The sequence below is a fragment of the Danio rerio genome, chromosome 16 (assembly GCF_049306965.1).
Source record: "Danio rerio strain Tuebingen ecotype United States chromosome 16, GRCz12tu, whole genome shotgun sequence".
NCBI classification, from domain to species: Eukaryota; Metazoa; Chordata; class Actinopteri; order Cypriniformes; family Danionidae; genus Danio; species Danio rerio.
Window position 1 is genome coordinate 25,907,441 of NC_133191.1, and position 24,349 is coordinate 25,931,789.

Genomic DNA, 24,349 nt, shown 5'->3' on the forward strand with positions numbered 1-24,349 from the left:
TGGGGCACTAAATCCACCCCTGGATCAGAGTCACCAATTTGAAAATAAGAAATGCATGGAAAACTCCAAATCTGTCTAACTGTATTGCAAAGGAACAATAAATGTGATTCATTATGTCTGTTATTAACTTTTACAGTATAAGTCCAATCTAATCATATTGGGTTTCATATTGACAGGAGTTTTCCTATTCATACGGGAAATTGATTTATGTTGACATACTGTACTGAGAAGTCAAAAGTTCAAGTCAAAAGGAAAAAGGTGTGCTGTTGTGGTTCAGTTCTCTTGGTTCTTTCAATTTAGACCAGAAAAGAAAATGTTGTCCTTTAAAAGAAAAAGGGGTCAAAACTAAATCCCCGATCAAACTCACTTAGATAGATTTGCTGCAAAGAGATGTATTTCCGGTGCCTATATGGAACTGTAATCTGTAACATTACAACCATGAAGAGAAAACATCTATGCTGCATATTCTGCATATATTTTTTGATGTCACATCTTACAACATCAAGCCCTGGTTTTGGTTTGTTTAGTCTAGTGATGCCCAAACTTTTTCGTATGACGGGCCAAAAAACAAGTATCACTGATAGCCATGGGCCGAAGATAAATATACCAAACTATTTTACATTAAAGCTGTCATGGGTATTTTCCTAATTAATTTCGTAATATTTAAAAATAAATGGAAAACATTACTTTGAATCATATTAACTAATGCAGTATAACTTTTTTAGAATTATAACTGTTTGCAATAAATTCATAAAAATGTACATTCTAACACAATGGAGATCAACGCTGAATACACTTAAGCAGAATCTGCCTTTGCCTCTATCTGTCGGGTGACTGTGTACATTTGAAATTAAATTTGATTAAATGACACTTGAATTTAAACATTTAATCTTTTATTTGTTATAACAAACAAATAAAAGGATGAATTACATTTAAAATGACAATCTCTAAACCATCCCCATCATTTTCCCTCTCAGATGGGATGGCGGGCCAAATCAAAGGTTACCATGGGCCAACTTTGGCCCGCAGACCCTAGTTTGGGCATCTCTGGTTTAGTCCTTGTTGTGTGTTCATGTTCTTTGTCAAAAAATAAAAATAAAATCACCAGAGTTTGTTTTTCTGTATAGCCTTCTGCTTTTGGTGCACACTGGCTAGCACTATTTACATTTAGTCAAGTGAACCACACAACAGAGAAATCGTATTTGTTTTTATGCAAACCTGCCAAGTCTGAACATACACTTGTAGTGAGCAGAAGGCCTATATTTTGGGTTGAGTAGAATCTAAGACAAATAACAATGATCATCAGTTTACAAGCGACTCACAGAATTCCACAAATTCCAGAGATAGTTTTTTGCACAACACCCAGGGGCTTAACACAAAATAAAGGGAGTGCTTGGAACTCATTCCTTTGTAGGGAGTATGACTGTTGCGCCACACACTTGTCACTTTCTGATAAAGCGTACAGTGTTCTCAGAATCTTTTGCAATAATTTAACCATTTGGCTTCATCAACATACTGCTTCAGTGTTTCTCTTTCAGTCAGGAGATTCATAATAAAAGGCACACTACAAAACTATAAATACAGAGGTCTGCTGTTATACAGAAATCCTCATGATGGCGCCCTTCAACAGATGCACAGCTGTAACAACTTGGAAAAAAGTAAAGAATGTACTGACACTTTTCCGACACTAAGGTGCAGCAAAACACCCTGCATGTTTTTCCTTTTTGATGACTGTGTTCAGCTAAACAGGTGAACTACAAGAGAAAATGTGCATCATTAGGCCACGACCAAATAGTACAAAGAAGAGGGAGGGATAAAAAAAATAAAATAAAACTCTAGAAATTAGTTTATTCAGTTCGTTCATGACAATTTGCATTTGTATAATGTTATTATTATTAGTATTATTTAATATGCATATTTATATTTGTGTTAATAAAAACAAGTTCAGATTTGTCCACCTGTTTGGAGTGGGGCATAAGAATAGGATGTGTGTTTGTTTGCTGGAAATTATAACCGAATTTAGAAATACAAATATTAGCGCTTAACAATTGAAATGAAATGTGTAGGCTAATGCATGTCTTATGAAAGTCTGCCAAGAGTCAACGATGAGACTCTGATTTCTTTAATGCATGTTATACCTAAAACACACCCATAACTTAAGAGAATAAGCCCAAATCTGTTTGACCATGCACCAGGGCGCATAGTGTATTTTTCCATCTTTTAAATTGTGAATTCAGACACGCCCTTAGTGCTTTTTGCGCCATACGCTTTAGACTTTGTGCACAGTTTGTTAAAAAAGAGCCCCCGTCTCATGACTGAACAGCAATCTTCAACAAACATTGAAAAGTATGAGACATTTTAAAAGGCTCCGAATATTCTATGACATTACAGCTCAAAGCACCTCAATTCAACAGCCATTTTTTTCCAGCTGTCAGTGTGCATCTTTCATTCATTTATTCATTAATTCATTTCCTTTTCAGCTTAATCCTTTAATTAATTTAGGGTCGCCACAGCGGAATTAACCGCCAACCTGTTCAGCATATGTTTTACACAGCGAATGCCCTTCCAGCTGCAACCCATCACTGGGAAACACCCATACACTCCTGTACACTACAGACAATTTCAGCTTACCAAATTCACCTATGTCTTTGGATTTGTGGGGGAAACCAGAGCACCTGAATGAAACCCACGCAAACACAGGGAGAACATGCAAACTCCACACAGAAATGCCAACTGACCCAGCCGAGGCTCGAACCAGCGACTTTCTTGCTGTGAGGCAACAGCGCTACCCACTGCGCCACTTTGTTTCCCCTAGTGTCCACCTCATCCGTTTAAATGCAAATCAGCAGCTGCTTCCCAAACTGACCACAATCAATGCATTTGGGCGCTTCTGAAACTATTGATATAGACAAAAACTCCTTTTGTTACGAATTAATAACGTGAAGTGATGGTATTGGTAACCTAAACAGCAGAAGCAGCTGGATTGGATGTAATGTTCACCAACATTAGAGTTTGAGACCCTGAGCCCTTCATTCATAATCAGAACACAAATAATTTTTTAGGTGATATCTGAGAGCTCCCTCGTCCTCTGTACACTCAAACAAAACAAAACAAAAATTCCTGCATGTTCAAAAGTACTTATTTAAAATAAGCACAACAACACAATTCTTGAGATTGTTTTTGGGACAACTTAAGTTTAATCCTCTTAAATTTGTGAAGTTAACTTTATTAGTGAATTAATTCATGGATTTGTGTTGCGGCAACATGGATGAGTTGAGTGGAACCTTGCATTTTTAAACAGTATAGACAACAACGGTCCCAAACTGCTCAAAGTCCAGAAAAATGGCCCCAAAACAGACCATATGCCTTCAGTGGTTCAATCAGAATATTATCAAGCTACGAAAACTTTTGTGCCCACATGAGCATTGTGCTCCGTATGCATATTGTGTTGGCCATGCCGCTGATGTATACCTTGTGCCTGTGCTTCGTTCCCAACAGAGGAAGTTACATGTGGGCATAGGGGGTAAATCGGTGCTATTACAGGCACATCCTTGCCGGTGTGCTTATGCTAAGATAGGGCTGTTTTTCTCCCTTTTCTAACTTTGTCCTAATCAAGGGCAAGCTGAGGGGGTGTTTTTTAGCCTAACTGTCCAAATGTATCTTTCTTCGTTTCTAAATGCTACCTCCTAAGATCTGTCTCCCCTGAAAAGTTGTTTGTGATGTTTTGTGTATGGTCTGGGGGGTCCAATTTCGCTATACGAAAGTGTAGTGACAAATAAAGGCTTGATTGATTGATTGATTGATTGATTGATTGATCCTTCACTGACATTGAGGAGAAACTGAGAAATCTTTATAATTTTCCTGAACCACTGAAGACATGGAATGTTTGACACTGTTTTTTTTTTTCTTTTATCTTTTTGATACCTTTCTGGACTTTGAATGAGACTGAATTGCTCTTGAAGCTCTAAATTGGCACACAGTGGCACAGTGTGTAGTGCTGTCGCCTCACAGCAAGAAGGTCACTGGTTCGAGCCCCGGCTTGGTCAGTGGCATTTCTATGTGGAGTTTGCACGTTCTCCCTGTGTTCATGTGGGTTTCCTCTGGGTGCTCCAGTTTCCCCCCATAGTCCAAAGACATGCACTATTGGTGAATTCCAACACGTGAGATTGTGGGAGAATGCTGCTTTATTCTATGCCACATTGAGTATGTTGAAACAGAGTGAAACTATGTAAAAAGATGTACATATAATGAGCTTTAGTTATCTATGTACATAACATTAATATCTGAGATAAAATATAAATACAAACAGATAATAAACTTACAGACAATTCTTCTACAGATCACAGGATGAGTGGATTGTAAGTGTCGTCTTGTAAGGTGTTCTTTTAAATGAGACAATTAACTGATTCTAACTGTCAGAATGTTTCTATGGCAACAACAATTTTAAAGAAGATAAATGATTAGACATTAACTTATGGATCCTAAATACTAATATTTACTAGATGATCCAGCACAGTAATTAATGACGGAATGGTAATATTTTTGGTTGAAAGTATCAACAGGACACATTTAACAGGGCTAAGTATGAAAAAGAAGAAGCTATTTTGCACTAGTTTAAGTGTACTGTATATCCAAGCAGCTAAATAATGGCCTTTGTTTCTGACAGTGATGCACCTGTTCAAAAGCTCCTTTATTTATTCAAGCTGCACACTTGAGTTGTGTTTTGTTTCCCGAATGGAGGAAGAGGTCAGTGTCGACAGTGTCTCGCTCCAGAAATAGGCTGTGACGTCACAGTGTGAAGTGAGCAGGTGTGCCCTTGTCAAACACCGGGTCACTGTTACAGCAGCCGTCTGTAAGTGTGTGTGAGTGTGTTTTATAATGTGTCACAGGTGAGGCTGCTGGAAATGACTTCCCATCTCATCCCAATGTCAAGGTCCACTGGCGTGAGACAGAGAGCAAAAAATAATCAAATCTGTTGCCACTTACGATTTACAAAAAACCACTCACCTATTGCAAAGGAGAAAAACAATGGATACAAAAAAAACTGCTTAGATGACAGTAAAGCCTTATGGTAATGTGAAGCAGATATCAGACAAAGATCGTGCTGTGTGAACATTTCCAGTGGCTAAATTTGTTTACATATACAACTATATTCTGAAATTAACATCAAGGCAATACTCTGATTAAGTATCTATCGAAACTCCGTTATTTAACTTCATCCAGCTAAAGTCATACTCAAAGTTAATAATCGAAATTAAAAAGCAAAAAAAAAAAAAAAAAAAAAAATCACAGATAATCAATGGGAGGAAGCTTGGAAAAATGCAATGTCCCTAAGTGTATGTAACCGAGTAAAAGCAATGCAACTGAAAATTCTACAATCAAGATCACATCTCTCCCTCAAAGAGGCACAAGTTTAAAGAGGAGTTATCACCAATGCGTCTGAAATGTAAAACAGAGGAGGGAGACCTTTGTTTCTGGCTTTGCAGAGAAATGCAAAAGTTCTGGGCCATGATTCAACAAGAAATTAGTGGCATTTTATCTATTAATATTGGTGACCCAAAGCATTTGCTGCTTGGGATATACGATGAGATTAATATGAACAAACATTGCACTCCTGAACTGGATAACGGACCAAACTCCTACAAAGACTTTATGGCACAGGGTAATACTTGAATATGTACCACTGGACTTCTTAACTTGTGTTTTACACGGTAAAGATGTTTTATTTCATGAGAGGTGGGATCTATTTTTGTTACATATGGGTTGAAACATAACCTCCATACTCGGAGGGTTGATTTAATGAGGTCAGATCTTGTGAAGGTTTGTGGTGCATGAATATGCATTCTCTATAATTTTTTTTATTGCTCTTTTTTTAAAACTATTATTATTAATTACATTTTTTAGCCCCCGTTTTGTTCACTTGTTTGTTGTTGTATCTGTATTGCCTGAAAATTGAATATATTATTTAAAAATAATAATAATTTAAATAAAAAAAAACATTACTATTTTGCATTCTTTGTGCATAATAGATATTTACACATTAAATCACATCATAACTGATAATTGATTGTATTTTGTGAAAGGTATATCCACTGCCGTCTGTTTGCCTGCTTAAATACCTATCTGCGCTAAAGCTTTCGTAAAATTAAAAATGAACAGATGGCGTTGTGTGGGGATGTAATGACTTGTGCCATTAATCAGCATACACACTATAACACAGAGGTTTTCAATCTTTTAAATACTCTGGAACCCCCATGGTCATTCTTATGAGAAGAACCCCCAATTAAAAAAAATAATAATAAAAATTAAATACAGAAGGCCTCAATATACAATATACAGCGGTGTTTCTCAACCACATTGCTGGAGGACCACTAACCCTACAGGTTTTGGATGTCTCATTTGTTCGTCACACCCATTACAATTCTTTTAGTCTTTGCTAATGTGTTTATGATAAGAATCAGATGAGTTTGGTTAAAGAGATATGGAAATATGCTAAGCTGGTGGTCCTCTTGAACTGTGGTTGAAAAACACTGATATACAGCACCTAAATTATATAATGAAATATTATTAGCATTATTATTTATGTTTATTTGAATTTTTTTTTTTTTTTGTTCTAATGTTCACTCGTTTAAACAAAAATTCGGTTCATTTATTTATTTGAAACATTTAATTATTTTTGTATTAATTAATTTCTAATAATTAACATGTATACATTTAAACCCAGCATTTATTTGTTTAATTTATTCTAAAACGTGTATTTATTGATACATAATTTTCTATCTCATTAACTAAATAATTTATTCATTTTTTTTTCCACTTGCGATCTCCTGGGAGCCTCCATTTGAAAAAAACCCTGCTGTAACATGTAAAACATTAATGTTGAAAGCAATGTTCTAAAACAGATTGATGTAAACACTTGAATCATAATATTGTCTTGTTTAGTATAAGGTAAATCATTTGATTGCTGATGCCCCTGTAAGCGCACCCACTCTCTGTCCTGAAGCAGGAGCTCAGACTGATGTAATGCTTCGGTTTTAAGGAGAGCAGAGGGACTCACATGTGCAGTGACCAGAAGTAAAAGAGTCTTATGTAAGCCAACTCTGAGATGCAGAGCAGACGCATTACTGCTCCATGGATGAACTCCCTAAAAACCTTTTCTGTTTTCCATGCCACTGAGCAGACGAGCAGATGATATGTCGTTTACATGCAAGCACATTTTTTTTCCCAAAAATCCCTGGATTTTCCCACATGAAAACTGTTTGCCGTGGAAGAACCCATGTTTTGCTTAAGTAATAATTAATGAATAAGCACACACATTGAAAGCACGTTCAATCACCTTGTTTAACATTGAGAAAATGTCTTTCCTGTACACACACAAACACACACAAAAAAAAGATTTTGCTGCTTGTTTAAACTAATCTCAATTGATCTGAAACACAATTCTTGAGATAACTTAAGCAACAACTTAATTGTTTTCAGTTCAATCCACTTAAATTTTATAAGTAAACTTGCAAAGAACCCTGCTTTTTACATTGCAAACACACACAGCAAAAATAAAACATAAAAAATCTAAACATGCAATAATATAAATCTAAACATCTGTGATAAGTGTGAATTTAAACTCCTAACAAAAATACTTTAGATTAAAAGTAAATTAAAAGTGTGTGTGTATATCATATACATAAGAAACATTATAAATCTAAATGATATGTTTATTTTAAACCAAACCTGTGCTTTTATTAGAGGATATATCAATTATGTATTTCATTGAACATAATTTAATATAAATCTTAACAACATTATTATTCAGATAAAAACCATACCATTACAACCGTATGAACCATAGTATTAATTAATTCCAACTCCAAGTCTGAAATTGCAACAACAAACAAAATAAATAAATAAGATGCTGGGCTTTAGGTGGTATAACACTCAAACCCTTACAGTACAGAGTCTCTACAGAGAAAGTGCTGCCCGCATCCTTGCAAAACGTCTGAATTATTAAACAAATCCAGAAAACCTTAAAGTGACAAGAGACATTCAGAGGCCCAAAACAGCAGAGAAGCCAAAGTATAGAATGAATATTTCACAAAGCTCAATGCAATTACTTCATTGACCAAAAAAATCCTCAGCAACCCATGAGGAAGACCCACAAATCCACAGAGATAAAAGATAGAATTTGCTATTCACAAGGATAAGTGTAACAGAATCCAGAATACCAAATAAGTTACTTTTTAATCAGAAGTACTCAAAGCAAATATGAAAAATAAAACACTAACAAATGAAGCACATAAAACAAAAACAGTTCACACTCTTAAATAATGGTGCAAATGTCACTTGGGTGGTACTTTATTTTTTTTCTTCAAAAAAGTACAGGTAGACATTAGTACCTTCAAGGTTCACTTTTTTACTTTGAAGGTACTGTGAGGTACATTTACAGGTATTTTGAGAGATTCTGGAAGCTGTCCTTTGTCTAATACTAGCTATATCTTTTTTATAATTCTCTGGAACCTATTTAAAATTGAATGGCAAGCCTTTCTCTCTTTGTGTCTTGTCCTTTGGAAGCCTAAATACAGAAACAGAAGAAGCTTTGTATAAATAAATGGACGGCATTTTAGCTTTCTCTACTATAACATTACAGGACCTTTGGCCATGTCCCTTGTCTGCGCAGGGTGTGTGTGCGCGTGATAAATGCGCATAACCTAAAGGGTTAGTGATCTCAATAGCCTGGATGTATTTTATTGTAGTCCCCAAACTTTTGTTCGCTGTAGGCTTTTCATTCATTCATTTTCTTGACGGCGTAGTCCCTTTATTAATCCTGGGTCACCACAGCGGAATGAACCGCCAACTTATCCAGCAAGTTTTTACACAGCGGATGCCCTTCCAGCCATAACCCATCGCTGGGAAACATCCACACACTTATTCACACAAACACTTATACACTACGGACAATTAGCCTACCCAATTCACCTGTACCGCATGTCTTTGGACTGTAGGGGAAACCAGAGCACCTGGAGGAAACCCACGCGAAGGCAGGGAGAACATGCAAACTCCACACAGAAATGCCAACTGAGCCGAGGTTCAAACCAGTGACCCAGCCACCTTTTTGCTGTGAGGCGACAGCACTACCTTCGCTGTAGGCTTTGCTAAGCTAACTCCGTAAAAGCCAATGTCTCCCTTTGCATTGAACTTTGAGCATATTACATTCAGAGATGTTGTTTATACTCACTCGGCTACATTACAAATCAACTAAAGTTTAGAATATGTTATCGAAGTGGTCCACCCCTTTAAGCCTTTCTGTGATTTTTGTTTTGCAAGTTATTTATGCATTTCATGGGTTAGCATTATGCTGGGTTCACAGCAAATACAAATTAAGTATTCGCATGGGTGGTTTATATACTAAGTCAATGAAAATGTGTAGATGAGGCAAATTTCTGCCTCTAAGTATAAATGATATAGAATGCACCGCATGTTTGTCACAAAATTTGTCTCCATTGTATCTTCCACAGATTTTTTTTTAAATGTCAATGTGTGCTGAAAATTTGTGAGGTAAAAAAAATCTCATGAGTAATCATGACTCTTTGCATAGATGCTGTGAACGAGGGTGCTGACAAGGGAATTGAGGATCCAAATGCAGAGTTTATTATGCTGAAATGGTCAGGCAAGCAACGGTCAAACACAGTATAAACAGTATAACAAGATTCAGAAAAGTCTGTAGCTGTGTCTCAAATGGCACACTAAACGCCATGCACTCATGCACTATGTACTTATGCACTTCAACACTCAACAGCATAGTATATGTATGTTTGTCATCCTAAATGGAGCTCTAATGTTCTTTTACTAAGTGGAAACTCAAACGTTTCCCTGATGACGTTTGTCAGTTGCCAAATCATTGAAATAAACGACCAAACTATAATTACTGCCATGAGTAAAACCACATTCACCATCGGGAGGTGCTATAATCACTCTCGTAGGAGAATTTCGCTTTCACCATCCAAAATAAATAAAGTCATCCAACATGTGTGCCCGATAGCTCTGCCCCTTCCGCTACGTGAGCAAACCTGTGGTCGTTGAGTGCGTGAAGATTCCAACATTCCACACTTCATTTTACTGGCTGAATGAGTGAATCCGGGTAATTAAAGTGCACTTATTATTTTTATAGTTTTCAGTGTGAACATACTACTTAAACTATTTATACTACAAAATGGCATAGAATAGTGCATAAGTATGCGATTTGGGATGCAGCTTGTGTGTTTGTGTGTCTTGTAATTAGTCCATGAGCAGCTTCAGCTTTGAATGTTTGCAATCAAACAGGATTAGGAACCGGTGTGTGTGTGCAGTGCATGATTGGACCTTGTAGTTTTATTGCTGGCAGATTTGTAGTTCTCCAGCGATCTGCATGGGTTAGATCGCTGGTGGCTGTGACAGTTTTATGTAAAAACAACTTCACAAAGCTACGGTTCAAACCACTGAAATTATACAATAGAAATAAATCAATGCAATTGAAATCTGCCATGAAACAAGGATCACTGCATTGTATCTCAATTGCTCTGAATCCATGAATGTTTACAGATAAGGTAATCTGGTAAAGCGCAAGAATACAATGTAAAGAAATCAGACGTAAATCAATATTTTGATACAAGTATGGTGGATCTTAAAGCAAACACAAAAAACTAACTACAGATTTTGTGTGCTTGTGTGAGAGAGTTTCAGAATGTGAAGCACGGATAATTAGAGGCTTGCAGAATTTTAAAGATGTGAGACGGAGGTGGTCAGCGGTGCGCTATTTGGCAGATGTCAGCGTTCTTACATAAACCACCTTACATAATTCCTCTGTATTGCTCCTATTATGAGTTTTGAGAGTAACTCATTAGGAGGGCGAGTTGATTAATGCTGTGCAGTGGTGTTTCTGCGTCCTACATTCATCAAATGAGAGGTGACATCTTTCACAATGCATTTAACATTAGTCTGGTCAGGGGCTGCTGGAGGCTTTTAAAATGGCACAAGCCTCAGCACTAAAGCTGCTGCATATGAGGTTTTGCTCTGCAAATATTTCATCACATATCAAACCATTCAAAGGACTTAAGAGAAATTCATATTAATTAAAGCTGAATTTATACACAGCAAAAGAAAATTTTCATTAAGTCATAAGAACATGTTTTTGTTAATCCTAATTTAATAATAAGTTCATTAAACATTACTAACTTTAAGTTATATACACAGTTATAAGTAAGTTTAAATGTATTTTAAAATTACCACAAATACATTGATTCAGTGAATTCAATTGTTCTCTGATATCTAGAAAGAATGTGGCTTGGGTAAGTAAAAAAAATGTCCAAAAATGTATATGGAACGGTCTGATTTGATTATAATATATCATAAATCTTATTGAGCTCTGCTTTGATGCACAAGCAGCTCATGTCAGTACCTGACGCTTCACAGCATTATACTCTTAAATACACATACTTCAGTATGTCATGCTTCAATATATATTTTACCAAATTGACTACATTATGACGAACATTTTTTTTAACTAAAAAAGCTGTGACATTTATTTTAGCTAGAGATTTGCTCCTGGGTCATGTTGTAAATGAAATACAAACTAAATTATAATTATACTCAAGATCTACAAATGTATTTAAAATTAGATTTTGTGTGTTTAATGAATACGAAAACAGAGGGAGAATTTAATGTCAATCTCTGCATCAACAATTAGTTTAAAAAAATTTATTGGCATCCTTTTACTTTAATCCCATTAGGAGCGGAGTGATATGACATGCATGAACATGCATTAAACACTTATATTTAACAGTTTACGTGTCTGTTGCATCCTTACAAACGTAGTTTGCAAATTTCACAATATACATGTAATAATACATAGTAATTAAACTAACCAAAGATACATTTAAACAGCCCTCATGGGTGGAAATGAATACATTTATTATCCTTATATCTAATTTTTCAAGTATTTAGCTTAATAAGTACAGTAGTCAACATTTGAAGTGGATCAAAAAAGATTAATTTTTTTATTTGTCCTAAGACAAAAATAGGTGTTGATCAATAGATTTAGGACAACTTTGATGAAAGGTTTGATCCACTTGACATGTTGATAACTGATACAAGATAAACTAAAAAATAAGAGAAAGAATATCATTGTTGGGTGACACAGTGGCTCAGAGGTTAGCAAAGTACAAAAGACATGCACTATAGGTGAATTGAAAAAAAAAAACTAAAATTGGACGTAGTGTAGGAGTGCATGGGTGTTTTCCTAGACTGGGCCGTATAAAACATATGCCAGAATATTTGGCAGATGATTCCACTGTGGCAACCTCTGAAATAGAGACTAAGCCTAAGGAAAATGAATAAGTATGAGAATAAGTAAATGAATAAATAAATGACTATCGATGTTGTAATTTCACTAGGAAACATGGCCAAATAAACAGACCCTGGGGGGTGCATATTTATAATCCTATGTGCAACCTCACAATCAGTGTTTTGTTTCAGTTTTTTGTCTTTTTTTTATTTTAACCGGGATTATATACTCACTGTGAGCTTCCTCATTCTCATGTAAGTGCTGTATGTAAGTTCCATGGACTGAACTCTTATTTTCCAACTATGCCTAGTTTTATCCTGATTTTTATTCATTTACCTTTAGGTTAAAGTGACTCAAAGTTAATGTGATTCAACATTTAAAAAATAAATAAGAATACCAAGTCATTTTTACAATGTAGTTCATAGTACTTTAAATTAAACCTGCTATTAGGAGTATACGTTAAACTCTCATGTGGCCACTTGTACCATTGGTCATTTAAAAATATAACACAGCTTCCTGTGTGGATAAGTTCTGAAAAACAGAAACAGAATTTTTTTTTTTTTTTTTTTTGAGGAACTGAATCCACAAAGTGCTGTGTTGCAGCACTGTAACAAGTAAAGAAAAGTAGTTCCCAGAGGCTCAGGAGGTTTCTGAACATTAAACATACAGACACTGTAAAAATTTGTCTGAAACTGTATGGCAGATACATCACAGCATATTGTAAATTGGTGAGTTTTATTTTCTCTCTTATTTTATTCTTGTTTTGCAAAAAGTCAGACCTGTATATTATTCAGCATTCCCTCTTTTAAGAATGTACAATTTTGATGAGATGCTTCTTATTGGACATAATATTTTTAAAACCTTAAAAAGAACATATGTAGGATTACAGCATTTGCAGTATTTTGTAGACACTAACATTTGAAAGTTCATGGTCAGTACATTTTTTAAGCAACATTAAAGAGGACTACTGTTTTTAATATGTATGATGATAAAAAATATTTCTTGAGCAATAAATCCACATATTAGACTGAAGGATTGTGACAATTAAGACAACAGTATTGATGCTGAAAATTTAGCTAAATATGTTAAATGTAATTAAATATTTGAATGCAGCCCTTCATGGAGAATAAAATAATCATGTTACAAACAAAATAATTTTTCCTTTTTGATATTTTAAAAAGTCTCATCATGTTTTCCGTCATTTCTCTTTTCAGATTAATAAATGGAGCTTCCAGCAAACAGAGGAATCATTCTCTGCTTATGAGGAACATTTACATAAGTTGTGGTTGGCTTTTTTTATTATTACTTTAGTGTCTTCCCCCCACATGATCAATGGTGAACCTACAGTACTGCTAAACAGATTTTGTGTTCCACAGAATGAAGTCAGTCAAATGTACTCAGAACAACATGAGGGTAAGAGTATGAGTTTTCAGTACTGTCATAATATTTAAAGTATTGTCAACTACAATATTTTATCCTAATTCATACGACAAATGCTTAATTCTATATTCAAATATGACCTACTGTACATTCTTGCAAGTCAAGGTTTTAAAGCTTTTGCAATGGTATAGCTGCACCCAAAAAAGAAAAGTTCCTCACATTTACTCACTCAAGTGATTCTAAACTTTTATGAGTTTCGGTCTACTGCTAAACAGTACAAAATATTCTGTTTTTGGATAATATTTGGATAAGTTTTTCAGTCTTAAGTCAAAAATTGTGCTCTTGCAAAATAATAATACATTTTGATTTCATGTGGACTTCCACTCCAAATCCACTGCTCAGAATTCTTTATACAAAACATTGTTATATCTTTACACATTATATTGAAACGTAAAAAATTTATATTTTTCAGCAAAAAATGTCATCATCTGTATGGGTCATTTTGAGAGCCCATCATACCCTGCATTCACACACCAGTTTCAAGTTTACTCTGATTATTCACAGCTAAAGGACATGATCACTGATTACCTAGCTTATACATACACCATTTTCACACACACACACACACACACACACACACACACACACACACACACACACACACACACACACACACACACACACACACACACACACACACACACACACACACACACACACACACACACACACACACACACACACACACACACACACAGCTGTGTCTTGTTAGTTTGTTGCTACAATTTAAAAACATTTTCCATGATTGCTTTGCCTGTATTTTTAATCTTTGGACTGTTTGTGCTTTTTACTTTTTATTCTTTGCCGCCCATCTCAACCCGGTTTTAATGGGCAAAGCAAATTAAACCCCACGTTGTAGAGTGAACGTTCACAGTGAGAGCTGCTGAATAACATTTCAAGATAATGCATTCAAATCCAGATAGATGCAGCTAGCTGATGCAGTTTTTAAACGATGCAGGTTTTAAATGCTCTGTTCTTGTAATGTGTTTTGTTTTGACTCTGGTCTGAGGTCCCAATCAACACTTTATGAATAAATATGTCTTGTTTTAGTCATAAAAAAGTGACATTATTAAAATACATCGTCATAATTTCAGTGTATTTGTACAAGTCGAGATTCGGACCATTTACAGCACAGTTACCCTGTGCACACGCACGGTCCATTAGACTACATGAGATAGAGATTTATTTTCTGACCCTGACAGTTAAACGCAAGTTTGCCAGGTCTCGAAACGCTTCTGAAAATACCAATGCTTTAAATTGCTTGTGTCACGTGACCTGGTGTTTCAAAAACACTTTAGTCACATGACCTGGGGCCTGTTTCAGTAAGGAGGTTCAAACAACTCGGAGTTTAAACTTGAAATCTGAGTTGATTTACCGAGAGATTAAAAAACTCAGATTTCAGAATAGCTGATCTGAGTTGGGTCAATCAACTTTGAGTAGACCAACTCAGAGTTAAGCGCGCACACCGTGACTATAAAAAGGCATTATCAATGGAGCGCAGATATTACGAGTGACCATGGCAACATCTTAAAAAAAAGAGATAACCATTTCTTTCCCCAGCTGAACTTGATCTGCTCATGCAAAGTTATAGCAAATATGAGTGTATATATTTAAAAAGAAGCAACCATCAGTGAAACAGAGACAGTTAGCATGGGAAAACAGCTGCTCAAGTTAATGCGTAATTTTTAATTTAAAGTATTTAAACATTTAAGTATAATAAAATAAGTAATGTAATGTGTGACGTTTATACTTTTTTTCTAAACTTTTATACACGTTTATCAGTTTTAATAGATTTAACAATGCACTTGTGTGTCTGCCTTTTTATTGATCAAGTAATAGAGGTTGATATGACATTTAGAAGGTAAGCAGTGCTAAAAATAATTTTTAGACAGAATAATAATCCCATTAATCTAGTAACAGTACATGTCGAAGGTTAAGCTAAATATTTATGGAAAAAAGGACAAGCCTCGTACGTGACTTTGTTCTGTGTGACAAAAATGTAGGCAATAGCTGTGTTTCCATCAAAATACAGGCTATTACATAAATTTGTGCAAAACTGGAATAACGCCTAAAAGATGCGAATAAAGCAGCGTTTTTATCCAACGAGTCAAAGAGAACACAATCGTCACTTCCTGATTAACTTGCGGCAAATATCAACAGTAAAAACAGAATTTACTGCGGTAGAACAAGCTGCGTCAATGATTTCTTGCGCCTCAGAAGACAATTGACACACAATGAACACGTGGGGGCGTTTGAAGCCAGACGCGGAGACTTGACACGCTCCAGACGCTTGGAGGTAATTAATAAATACACTAATACGGAAACAGTTAAGGCATTTAAGAATGACTAAAACAACATTTAAGATGTTCTACAGTGTGCTCAGTCTGCTGGTTTGTCCATTTACACACATTTTCATCATCATCTCTAACAAACTTTTTTAAATGTACATACTGTAATTTGTTAAGTGCACTTCGTAGTTTATGCGCATCTTTTCTTATCCAATAAAAGTTTAACCTACTCAGTTATGCGCATGTTTTATTATGCATATTTTCAAAAGTTATGTGAATCATGACGTTTCCATCAATCGTTTTTATAGCCATCTCCAAAATGAGCTCTAAAATAGGTGTGTGGAAATGTAAGGCTCAGGCGAGAAATACGCTTCATCTTTAAAAAAGGGGAGGAGACCGACAGAAACTCTGAGTTTAGAGAATAAAACCTGCTCCGGACCAGGTTAGATTTACAGAGTAAGTTACCACAGTAACTGACTCTGAGTTAAAGTTACCTTTCTTTCAGAAACAGGCTTGACTTACCCTGATTTCTTGAGTTTAACAAACCTGCCATTTTGAAACGGAAAACCCAGAGTTTCTCTCATTTCAGAGTTAAAATACTCTGAGTTTTTACTTAGGCCGTACTCACACTAGGTACAGTTGCCTCGAACCGGGCCAAAGCACGCTTGTCCCCCCTCCCGTCTCCCCCGACGGCCCGCGCTCACACCATATCGGGCCTCGGCACGCTTACGTCATCATTGCTGCTCTGTTCTGTGAGAAGCGCTCTCTATGGCAAGCCTTTTTAGCATTTAAATCTTTGTTCTGACTCCATAAATATATTTAGAGATATCTCTAATTATATTTTGACTAGTCATAATTATAATTCCACTACTCAGAATGACAATTAGAGATATGCTAGAGAGATGCTAAAACGGCTTGCCATACGCTCTCACCCAGTAGCACAGTGGAGAGTTCTCTAGTTATATCCTTTCAGTCGTTTGTTATGCATTGACATGCAGTCAAATATTTCGCCAAACAGTCCTTAGGGATGCGGTGACACGCAGTCAGATATTTCACCGGACAGATCCGCCACTTTTGGCGTTCATAAACAATCATTAAGCTCTCGTGCTGCGGGAATGAGGAGGTCTGCTGAAGGTGCGCAGCTGTCATGCTGTGAGGAGTTCTCGTCTTTAATAAACTACGGAAGTTTGCGATCACTGAACAGTAAGAATGTTTAATAAATCCGATTGAAACAACCCATTAAAATTCATGTATCGCTTTCAGTTTTGGGCTTTGGCGCGTTTTGCACTCACACACAAGCGTACCGCGCCAAAGCCCAAGTGTACCGCGCTCAAGCACACCTCTTCCAACCGGGCCAGGGCCGGCCAAGTGAACCGTGCTTTAGCCCGATTCAGCGCACTCACACTTCTCAAACGATCCGGGAAACGGGCCTGGGCACGGTACGGATGGCATAGTGCGAGTAGGCCCTTAACCTCCTTTCTGAAACAGGCCCCTGGGCATTTTGGATCATACTCCTGTGTTTTGAAACACTTGAGCTTCAGGATCTCGCCACTGTGTCGAAACGTCAGTTTCTTGTCAGCCATCCCTACCGTTTTATAGGTTACGCTCTTGGATTATCTCTGTGATTGTGTTTGCTGATTTGACCCCTGCCTGTCTGACAATTTTCTCCCTCTTCACAAGACTTATGTTACTTTGTAAAAACAACAAATTATCATTTATATTTATGTTTTAGACCTCCCTGCTTTTTGTTCTAATAGTAGCTCTTCTCCTTGATACCCCTCTGCTTTTACCACTGTTTGGGGGTAATGGATTAATGTTTAATTAAATTATATACAAATAAAACTGTTCTTTCGAAAAACCCAGAATGGCATTTAAGCGTACAGCTCATCCATTACCCATTTACTAGCCTCTATTATAAACAAACCAATCTAAAATGGCTTGCCACACCCATGAATCACTGCATCTTCTCCCAGCTGAAGTGGCCTTGTCAGACTTGCTTACGTACTACATGATGTCAAGAAGGCCGAAGATGTGAAGCAGCGAAAAAATGAGTGAGACGACGAGGCCGTAAGGCTCTTACTGTTTAAGACTGGGGTAGACGAGTCCCGCCACCAGCCCAACAGGCCACACTGAGCCCGTTTCCATGACAACAGAATGCTAATGACTACACCCCTGGCTTTTCTTCCGCCGGAGAGAGCGATGTCACTGAATCTAGACTCTTCCACACCTTTTTTCCCCTTACAGTAACCCTTACACACTCAGAGCCATTTGTGTCTCACAGATCTCCTGATCGCACACAGATTGGATTTGATTTTGCTGGACTGATACTTGTTCCAGCCTTTATCTTTTGGTCCTGTCCTCCCATCCCCCCCATCCAACCTGCTTATGCTCTCCCTCTGTGATCTGCCCATGTGACCATAGCCAGCTGTTCATTGGCTGGCACCACAAGGGCATCCATCCAATCGGTGCTGCTTACTCATATAAACATAAGCAAAGCAGCATTCTTATGATTCAGAGCAGTCCCTTTCTTTCAGCAAGGAGTCAATGGGAAATACTACATTGGGTTCTACTACTTCATTTCTCATATCCACACGCAGACTGGATCTTTTTTTTGAGAGAACTATTCTGGCTGTAGGAGCATTTGCTGTCGCCTGCATTATTTCACATCATTGCCACTGTGACCAGCCTACAGTATTGATGGTTCATTCCTTTCCGCTGGCACACATGCAATTTTAGTATTAACACATGGACATGGCTGTGACATGTAAGTACTTTGCATTTAATCTTAACTGACTCCTCTCACACAGTTACCTTGAACAATAGCAGTGGTGCTGTTATTGTAGTTACCATAAACATGCATAATGATACAGAATAGAGCTAGCTGAAGGATTAATTTAAATCATATTTACATCACTATGAAGTATTGCATCATTATAAATATGTCAGGTCTGAGCTTTAATTTTTCAAAATATATGCTTTTTTATTTTTTACATTATGGGCTTCAACTTCCCATTCACATTTTGTGGTCTATTAATAGCTTACCTTTTCAATAGCATTTTGCTTTGTTTGTCACTGGTGGAGGGAAATGCATTAATGCTTGATACTATTAAAAGCAGCTGTACACCAGTGACTAATAGTGTCGCCATATATTTTTTACCATCTAGGAGGACTCATCTGTTTATCTGGACAGGCTGTGTAATGAAATAATTATGATACATGTGTGGTAGGGGGAAAAAATCTTGATTAATTCATCTCACTGTATACATTTTTAATATAATTCTACAAACCCTGTGGAAGCATGTTCCTCACATGGTATTTATTTTATAATTAGTAATAAAATAAGAATATAATAAGTATATCATTTAATAAAAAAATTTATTTTTGTCACTATGAGTAAAATACGTTTATACAATATCTGTATCGAATTTTTGCATAATCTGAGCAATCACTTTTCACTTAACTTTATTTTTGATGCATTTCTCAAAACTGTTGACAAAAACATGAATGTTCCCAGGTGCACTTTTTTAGTCTGCTTAGTTTTGCTTTATAAAATGCCCTCATGGTATTTACTACAGAAAAATACTCAGATTCTTAAATAAAAAAATCAAATCACAAACACTACAAAAGTGTCAATAATATAACAGGAAATAAATAAATGTAAAAAATTAATTAAATACATAAAATAATAAATTACCAAATAGATAATAAAATCATAGATAAACAAATATAGTAAAATAAAATAAGAAATAAATAATATAATATAATACATTAAAAAATTAAATAAATAAAAAAAATTACTATTTTTTTTCTTTAATAAAATGAATAATTTTAATTGACATCACTTTGTGATTTTCCTTCTAAAGTTCTGATCAAAGTTTAAATTTCCTCACACTCTGAGCAACTATTTATTATTGATGAAGAATAACTGACAAATTCTATGAGCATCAAACTCTTCCTAGAGACACATAGCCCAGCAGAGTTTATCTGCATTCACACCATGTTGTAATTACCATTAATTTCAAGAGGACAGGACATGATGTTCTACTCCGACCTGATCACATCCTCTGACAGGGATTATGCATTTCTATGGCATCAACATCAACCCCTAAACAAACAGCTAAACCTGAATATGCAGGTGGTACATGTAGGAGCTGGCAGAAAATTTACAGTTTGCAAGTTGTAATGAGGTTGTGAATGCTTTGCAGTTAGAATCTCATAATTACGATAATTCAAATATGGCATGAACACACCTTTTAGCTTCAACTCTTAATTAAATGCACCTGATCCAGCTAATCAGATGCTTCTGGCTTACATAAAAACCAGGTGTGTTGGAGCTGGGTTTTAACTAAACTCTGCTGAACTGTGGCTCTCTGAGGAATTATTATGTTTTGACCATTATGGGGATATTTGTAAGAGCTCATGCCTTCACTAATCCTGATACATTTAAATATTGCGTTTTAATTTAAAAATTGTTCTCCAGCTGTGCTATCATTATCAAATATATTTAAAATTCTGGGATAAATGGCTAAAACGAATAAATTGAAAGCATTAAGGCATGTTGTACACACCACCAGGGAGTAATGTATACTTATTGGTACTATGAAGTCATCCATGGGCTTTTTTGATGGTGTTGCTCTAACGTTATTGGTAAATGGAGCGTCTGGAAAAATCTTTAGGAAATGTGATCAGAATGTATTTTTATCAACAGTAAAACAAGGATATTTGTACTTCTAAACTGACACAAAAGTTGCCTTAAAACATTTAAAAGCAGCTGATGGAAAGTGTGTTATTATACAGCTGAGCTCTGTGGATTTAATCAACCATGTAATAGATCAATCAATGATATGAACAACCAGCAATTATACAAGCAGTATGCAAATTATACAGGTCATTGGCTTTTTTAGCAGTAGTTTCTGTAATACATTAAACATGCCTCCGTGAACCATTTATATTTATTTCCATCATTTATTAATCAAGATTATTTAGTTTTTAGGGAAAATGGATTCTGACCTGGAGCAACCTGTGACGGACTTTAACAGACATGCTATTCTCAAAAAAAAAACTTTAATATAAAACAGCAAAAATTTCCAAAAAGTGCAGTTTGCATCCCTACACAAATGGATGATCATGAAGCGTTATACAGTTCTTTTATAACTTCTATGTGTGAGTGTGATCATTGGCATCTATTAAAGTACATACTAAAGTCTATTTTGACTTTCTTTTAGGCTATATTTAGATACAAACACCTATTTAACTACATTGATCCATTGGTTGTCATTAATATCAAATATACAGATCAGTTAGAACTATGTTCCACTATTAAAATAGCAGACCACCCATAAACATCGTTTAGAGGTATTTCATGGGAGATCAAATGTTAATTAGGGGACAAACCAATCATTGAATATCACAAATTAGAATTTGTGGACCTAATAAAAAAAACATTATCCAGTGAAAACTGTCATTTGAACTGTGGCAGGGCTAAACTGCTTATTGCATCATAATCATAACCACAAACTAATAACAATATGAATCAAACTGTTAAGATTTATAATTTTAGTCCACTGACAGTTTCCTAGTCAATCCTATATTCCAATGACATTATACCAGAACTTCTCTGTCCTGTCTTTAGGCACTCAAGGCAGTGACCTGTAAGCTCCTGACATGCCCTTCCAAAGTATCGGTTGCTATCTTTGACACCTGAATCTGCAGGTGGTACAAGTAGGAGTTGACAGAAAATTCACAGTTTCCAAGTTGTAATGAGGATGTGAATGCTTTTCAGTTAGAATCTTATAGTTATGATATATTGCCTGACATGCCCACTTCCAATCATCAATGCTTGGGACGCTGGAAATAACCTGCTCTGTATTGAAACGAATAGAGACATTCCACTTTGTCATTGATATAGTAAACACAACTTTAAGCTAGTGTCACACTGCACCTGTCGCCCCATAGGCTTCCATTAATGTGCATGTGAATGTGGCAGACAGAAAACAAGCTTGTGCAACAGATTTCGCAGTTCACTCCATTGGAAGTTCAAGCTTGGTGCATAATCACTGCATAATCACATCACACGATTGCATGAGACCAATCAAAGATATAAACATTACTTCTCTGGACAGAAATTTAAAATATGGACCAATCGTTTGCTTTTTTTAATGTCTAATCATCTGGTTTAATCCCACCCCTTTTTTGCTGCGCTCTACAACAGAATTTTGCACGCACAAACTCTAAGTTGATCACGACATCAGTATGTACAAAACCTCATTCATACACTATATAAAACTTGTTATTGTACTTAATGCTGGGGTGCCAAAAAAATGTGTAAATAACGGCTGTTAAATTACAGAAGTTTACCGTAAAATACCAGACATTAAATTACAGAAATTTCTGTAAATTTAAAATACCAGTAAATTTAACGTTTATTATTTTACAGTAAAATTCTGTAATTTAATGTTTGTTATTTTACAGTAAATTTCTGTTATTTGAAGTTTGTTATTTTACAGTAAATCTCTGTAGTTTAAAGTTTGTTATTTATGGTAAATTTCTGTAATTTAATGTTTGTTATTTTACTGGAAATTTCTGTAATTTAAAAAGTTTGTTTTTATAGGAAATTTCTGTAATTTAATGTTTGTTATTTTACTGGAAATTTCTGTAATTTAATGTTTGTTATTTAACAGGAAATTTCTGTAATTTAATGTTTGTTATTTTACAGGAAATTTCTGCTATTTGAAGTTTGTTATTTTACAGTAAATCTCTGTAGTTTAATGTTTGTTATTTATGGTAAATTTCTGTAATTTAATGTTTGTTATTTTACAGGAAATTTCTGTAATTTTATGTTTGTTATTTTTACAGGAAATTTCTGTAATTTAATGTTTGTTATTTTTACAGGAAATTTCGGACATTATTTTAAGTTTTTTCCTGGCAGCCAAAAACAAAAAAAAAAAACAACATAAAATAACATTTTTTTCAGTGTGCATTTCTGTATTATCTGTTCACACTCAGGTGACAGTTTAGAGTTTTTGGCCTTTTATTTTAAGCTTGCTACATTTTCATATAATTCTCAACATCATACAAAAATTGCCATCTCAAAGAGTCGCATTCCCCATGTTTGCATCTAAACTAACAGATGCTTTTACATGATGAAGGCTCAATAAGACAAAACTCATGTTGAGCAAGTGTGCGAGTAACCATAACCAATGTGTCCTGTATGCAGACATTAGCTGGCCCACTCTCTTTAGTGCACTGTGTCAGCTTGTTTCTCTCCAGGCTCTGACTGTCACAGCACTGCTGGAGATTAGACTGACAGGGCCTTAATCCCATAGAGTTCCTCAGTTCCCCATGCCAGACCAACGCTGTGCCAGGCCTGTACCCGACGGCCAGACAAAGGGTTGCATGGCCTGAGATAAAGAAAACTCCATTAAGCCAGAGGCTAGATAGAAGTACTACATCAGAAAAGAGACTGACTGAATAAACCGCAGTATAGCCAATGGCAATTTTAAGTTTGATAAGACACAAAGCAGTCTTTAACAGCGAACTAGAACGACAGCTGGTGGAGCCTCTGGGACTTTAAGCCAATGAACGTTATGTCAAAAGCAAAAGCGAAATTAGTGCTTTTTGCAAAAATCATTGTTTGAATGTCCATGTCTCTGACTGTGCAGGTGGAGAAAAAACAGAAAAGGTACATCACACAAAGTGTCACATCACGGTTTAACACAGCGGACAAAGACAGAGTTTACAGGCCAATGCCCAAGTCAGAGATGTTGAGCCAGGATGACCCCAAATCACGCCCAATGCTGTGAGTACATGCTCTTATTATTGTGTTGACAATGCAGATTGAAGCACTTTACTCCTGGTTATAAAGGTCTTGCTGGTTATGACCATTTTGTTCTGTTAAGTTCATTATTAATTTGGTATAAGCATATGCTCAATTAAAAGCACTTAATAGGCCATAGCCATTAGCGAGTAACTACTTCAAAAACTATTTTTTCTTATATTTTTTGTCTATGTAAACAGCAACTTTGTCTTGCTGCTTTTCAAATTCAACTTTTTTGATACACTGTGTTAAGTTAAAGCCAGTTTGCAAATGGAAGTTTGGTATTTTCTTACTTCTAGTGATGTTTATCTGATTACATTACCAACAAAAGAAAGAAAAAAACACCACAATTTAGCATGCAATTATCAAACCAAAAAAGGCTTCAATTTAATGAAATATGTGCAATGTGTTTTAGAGTGAAGCAAGACACTGTGTTCTTATACATTATCCAGTTCATTCACAATGAATACTGCTGCACACAAACTCCTCTGC

The 24,349-nt window shown here is 35.8% G+C and overlaps 2 protein-coding genes across 13 annotated transcripts in view; one reads left to right on the forward strand and one right to left on the reverse strand.

Moving 5' to 3' along the window:
• fxyd6l (FXYD domain containing ion transport regulator 6 like) overlaps window positions 1-24,349 on the reverse strand; it is a 41,734-nt gene that overhangs the window by 12,409 nt on the left and 4,976 nt on the right. The gene's annotated exons all lie outside the window — the stretch shown is intronic.
• The window catches only part of si:dkey-56f14.7, a 47,912-nt gene that overhangs the window by 1,890 nt on the left and 21,673 nt on the right, over window positions 1-24,349 (forward strand). For 2 of the 6 annotated variants that reach the window (XM_073925414.1, XM_001338913.8), the window contains exons 1-2: window positions 18,555-18,805; window positions 23,703-23,839. In XM_073925414.1, coding sequence (XP_073781515.1) covers window positions 23,787-23,839 — 53 coding nt within the window. In that variant the 5' untranslated portion in view covers window positions 18,555-18,805; window positions 23,703-23,786. Of the gene's footprint in view, window positions 1-4,428; window positions 4,583-4,666; window positions 4,853-12,886; window positions 13,042-13,527; window positions 13,599-13,689; window positions 13,727-18,554; window positions 18,806-23,702; window positions 23,840-24,349 lie in introns of those variants that run through there. The other 4 variants (XM_073925411.1, XM_005158149.6, XM_073925412.1 and 1 more) reach the window with 4 other exon arrangements.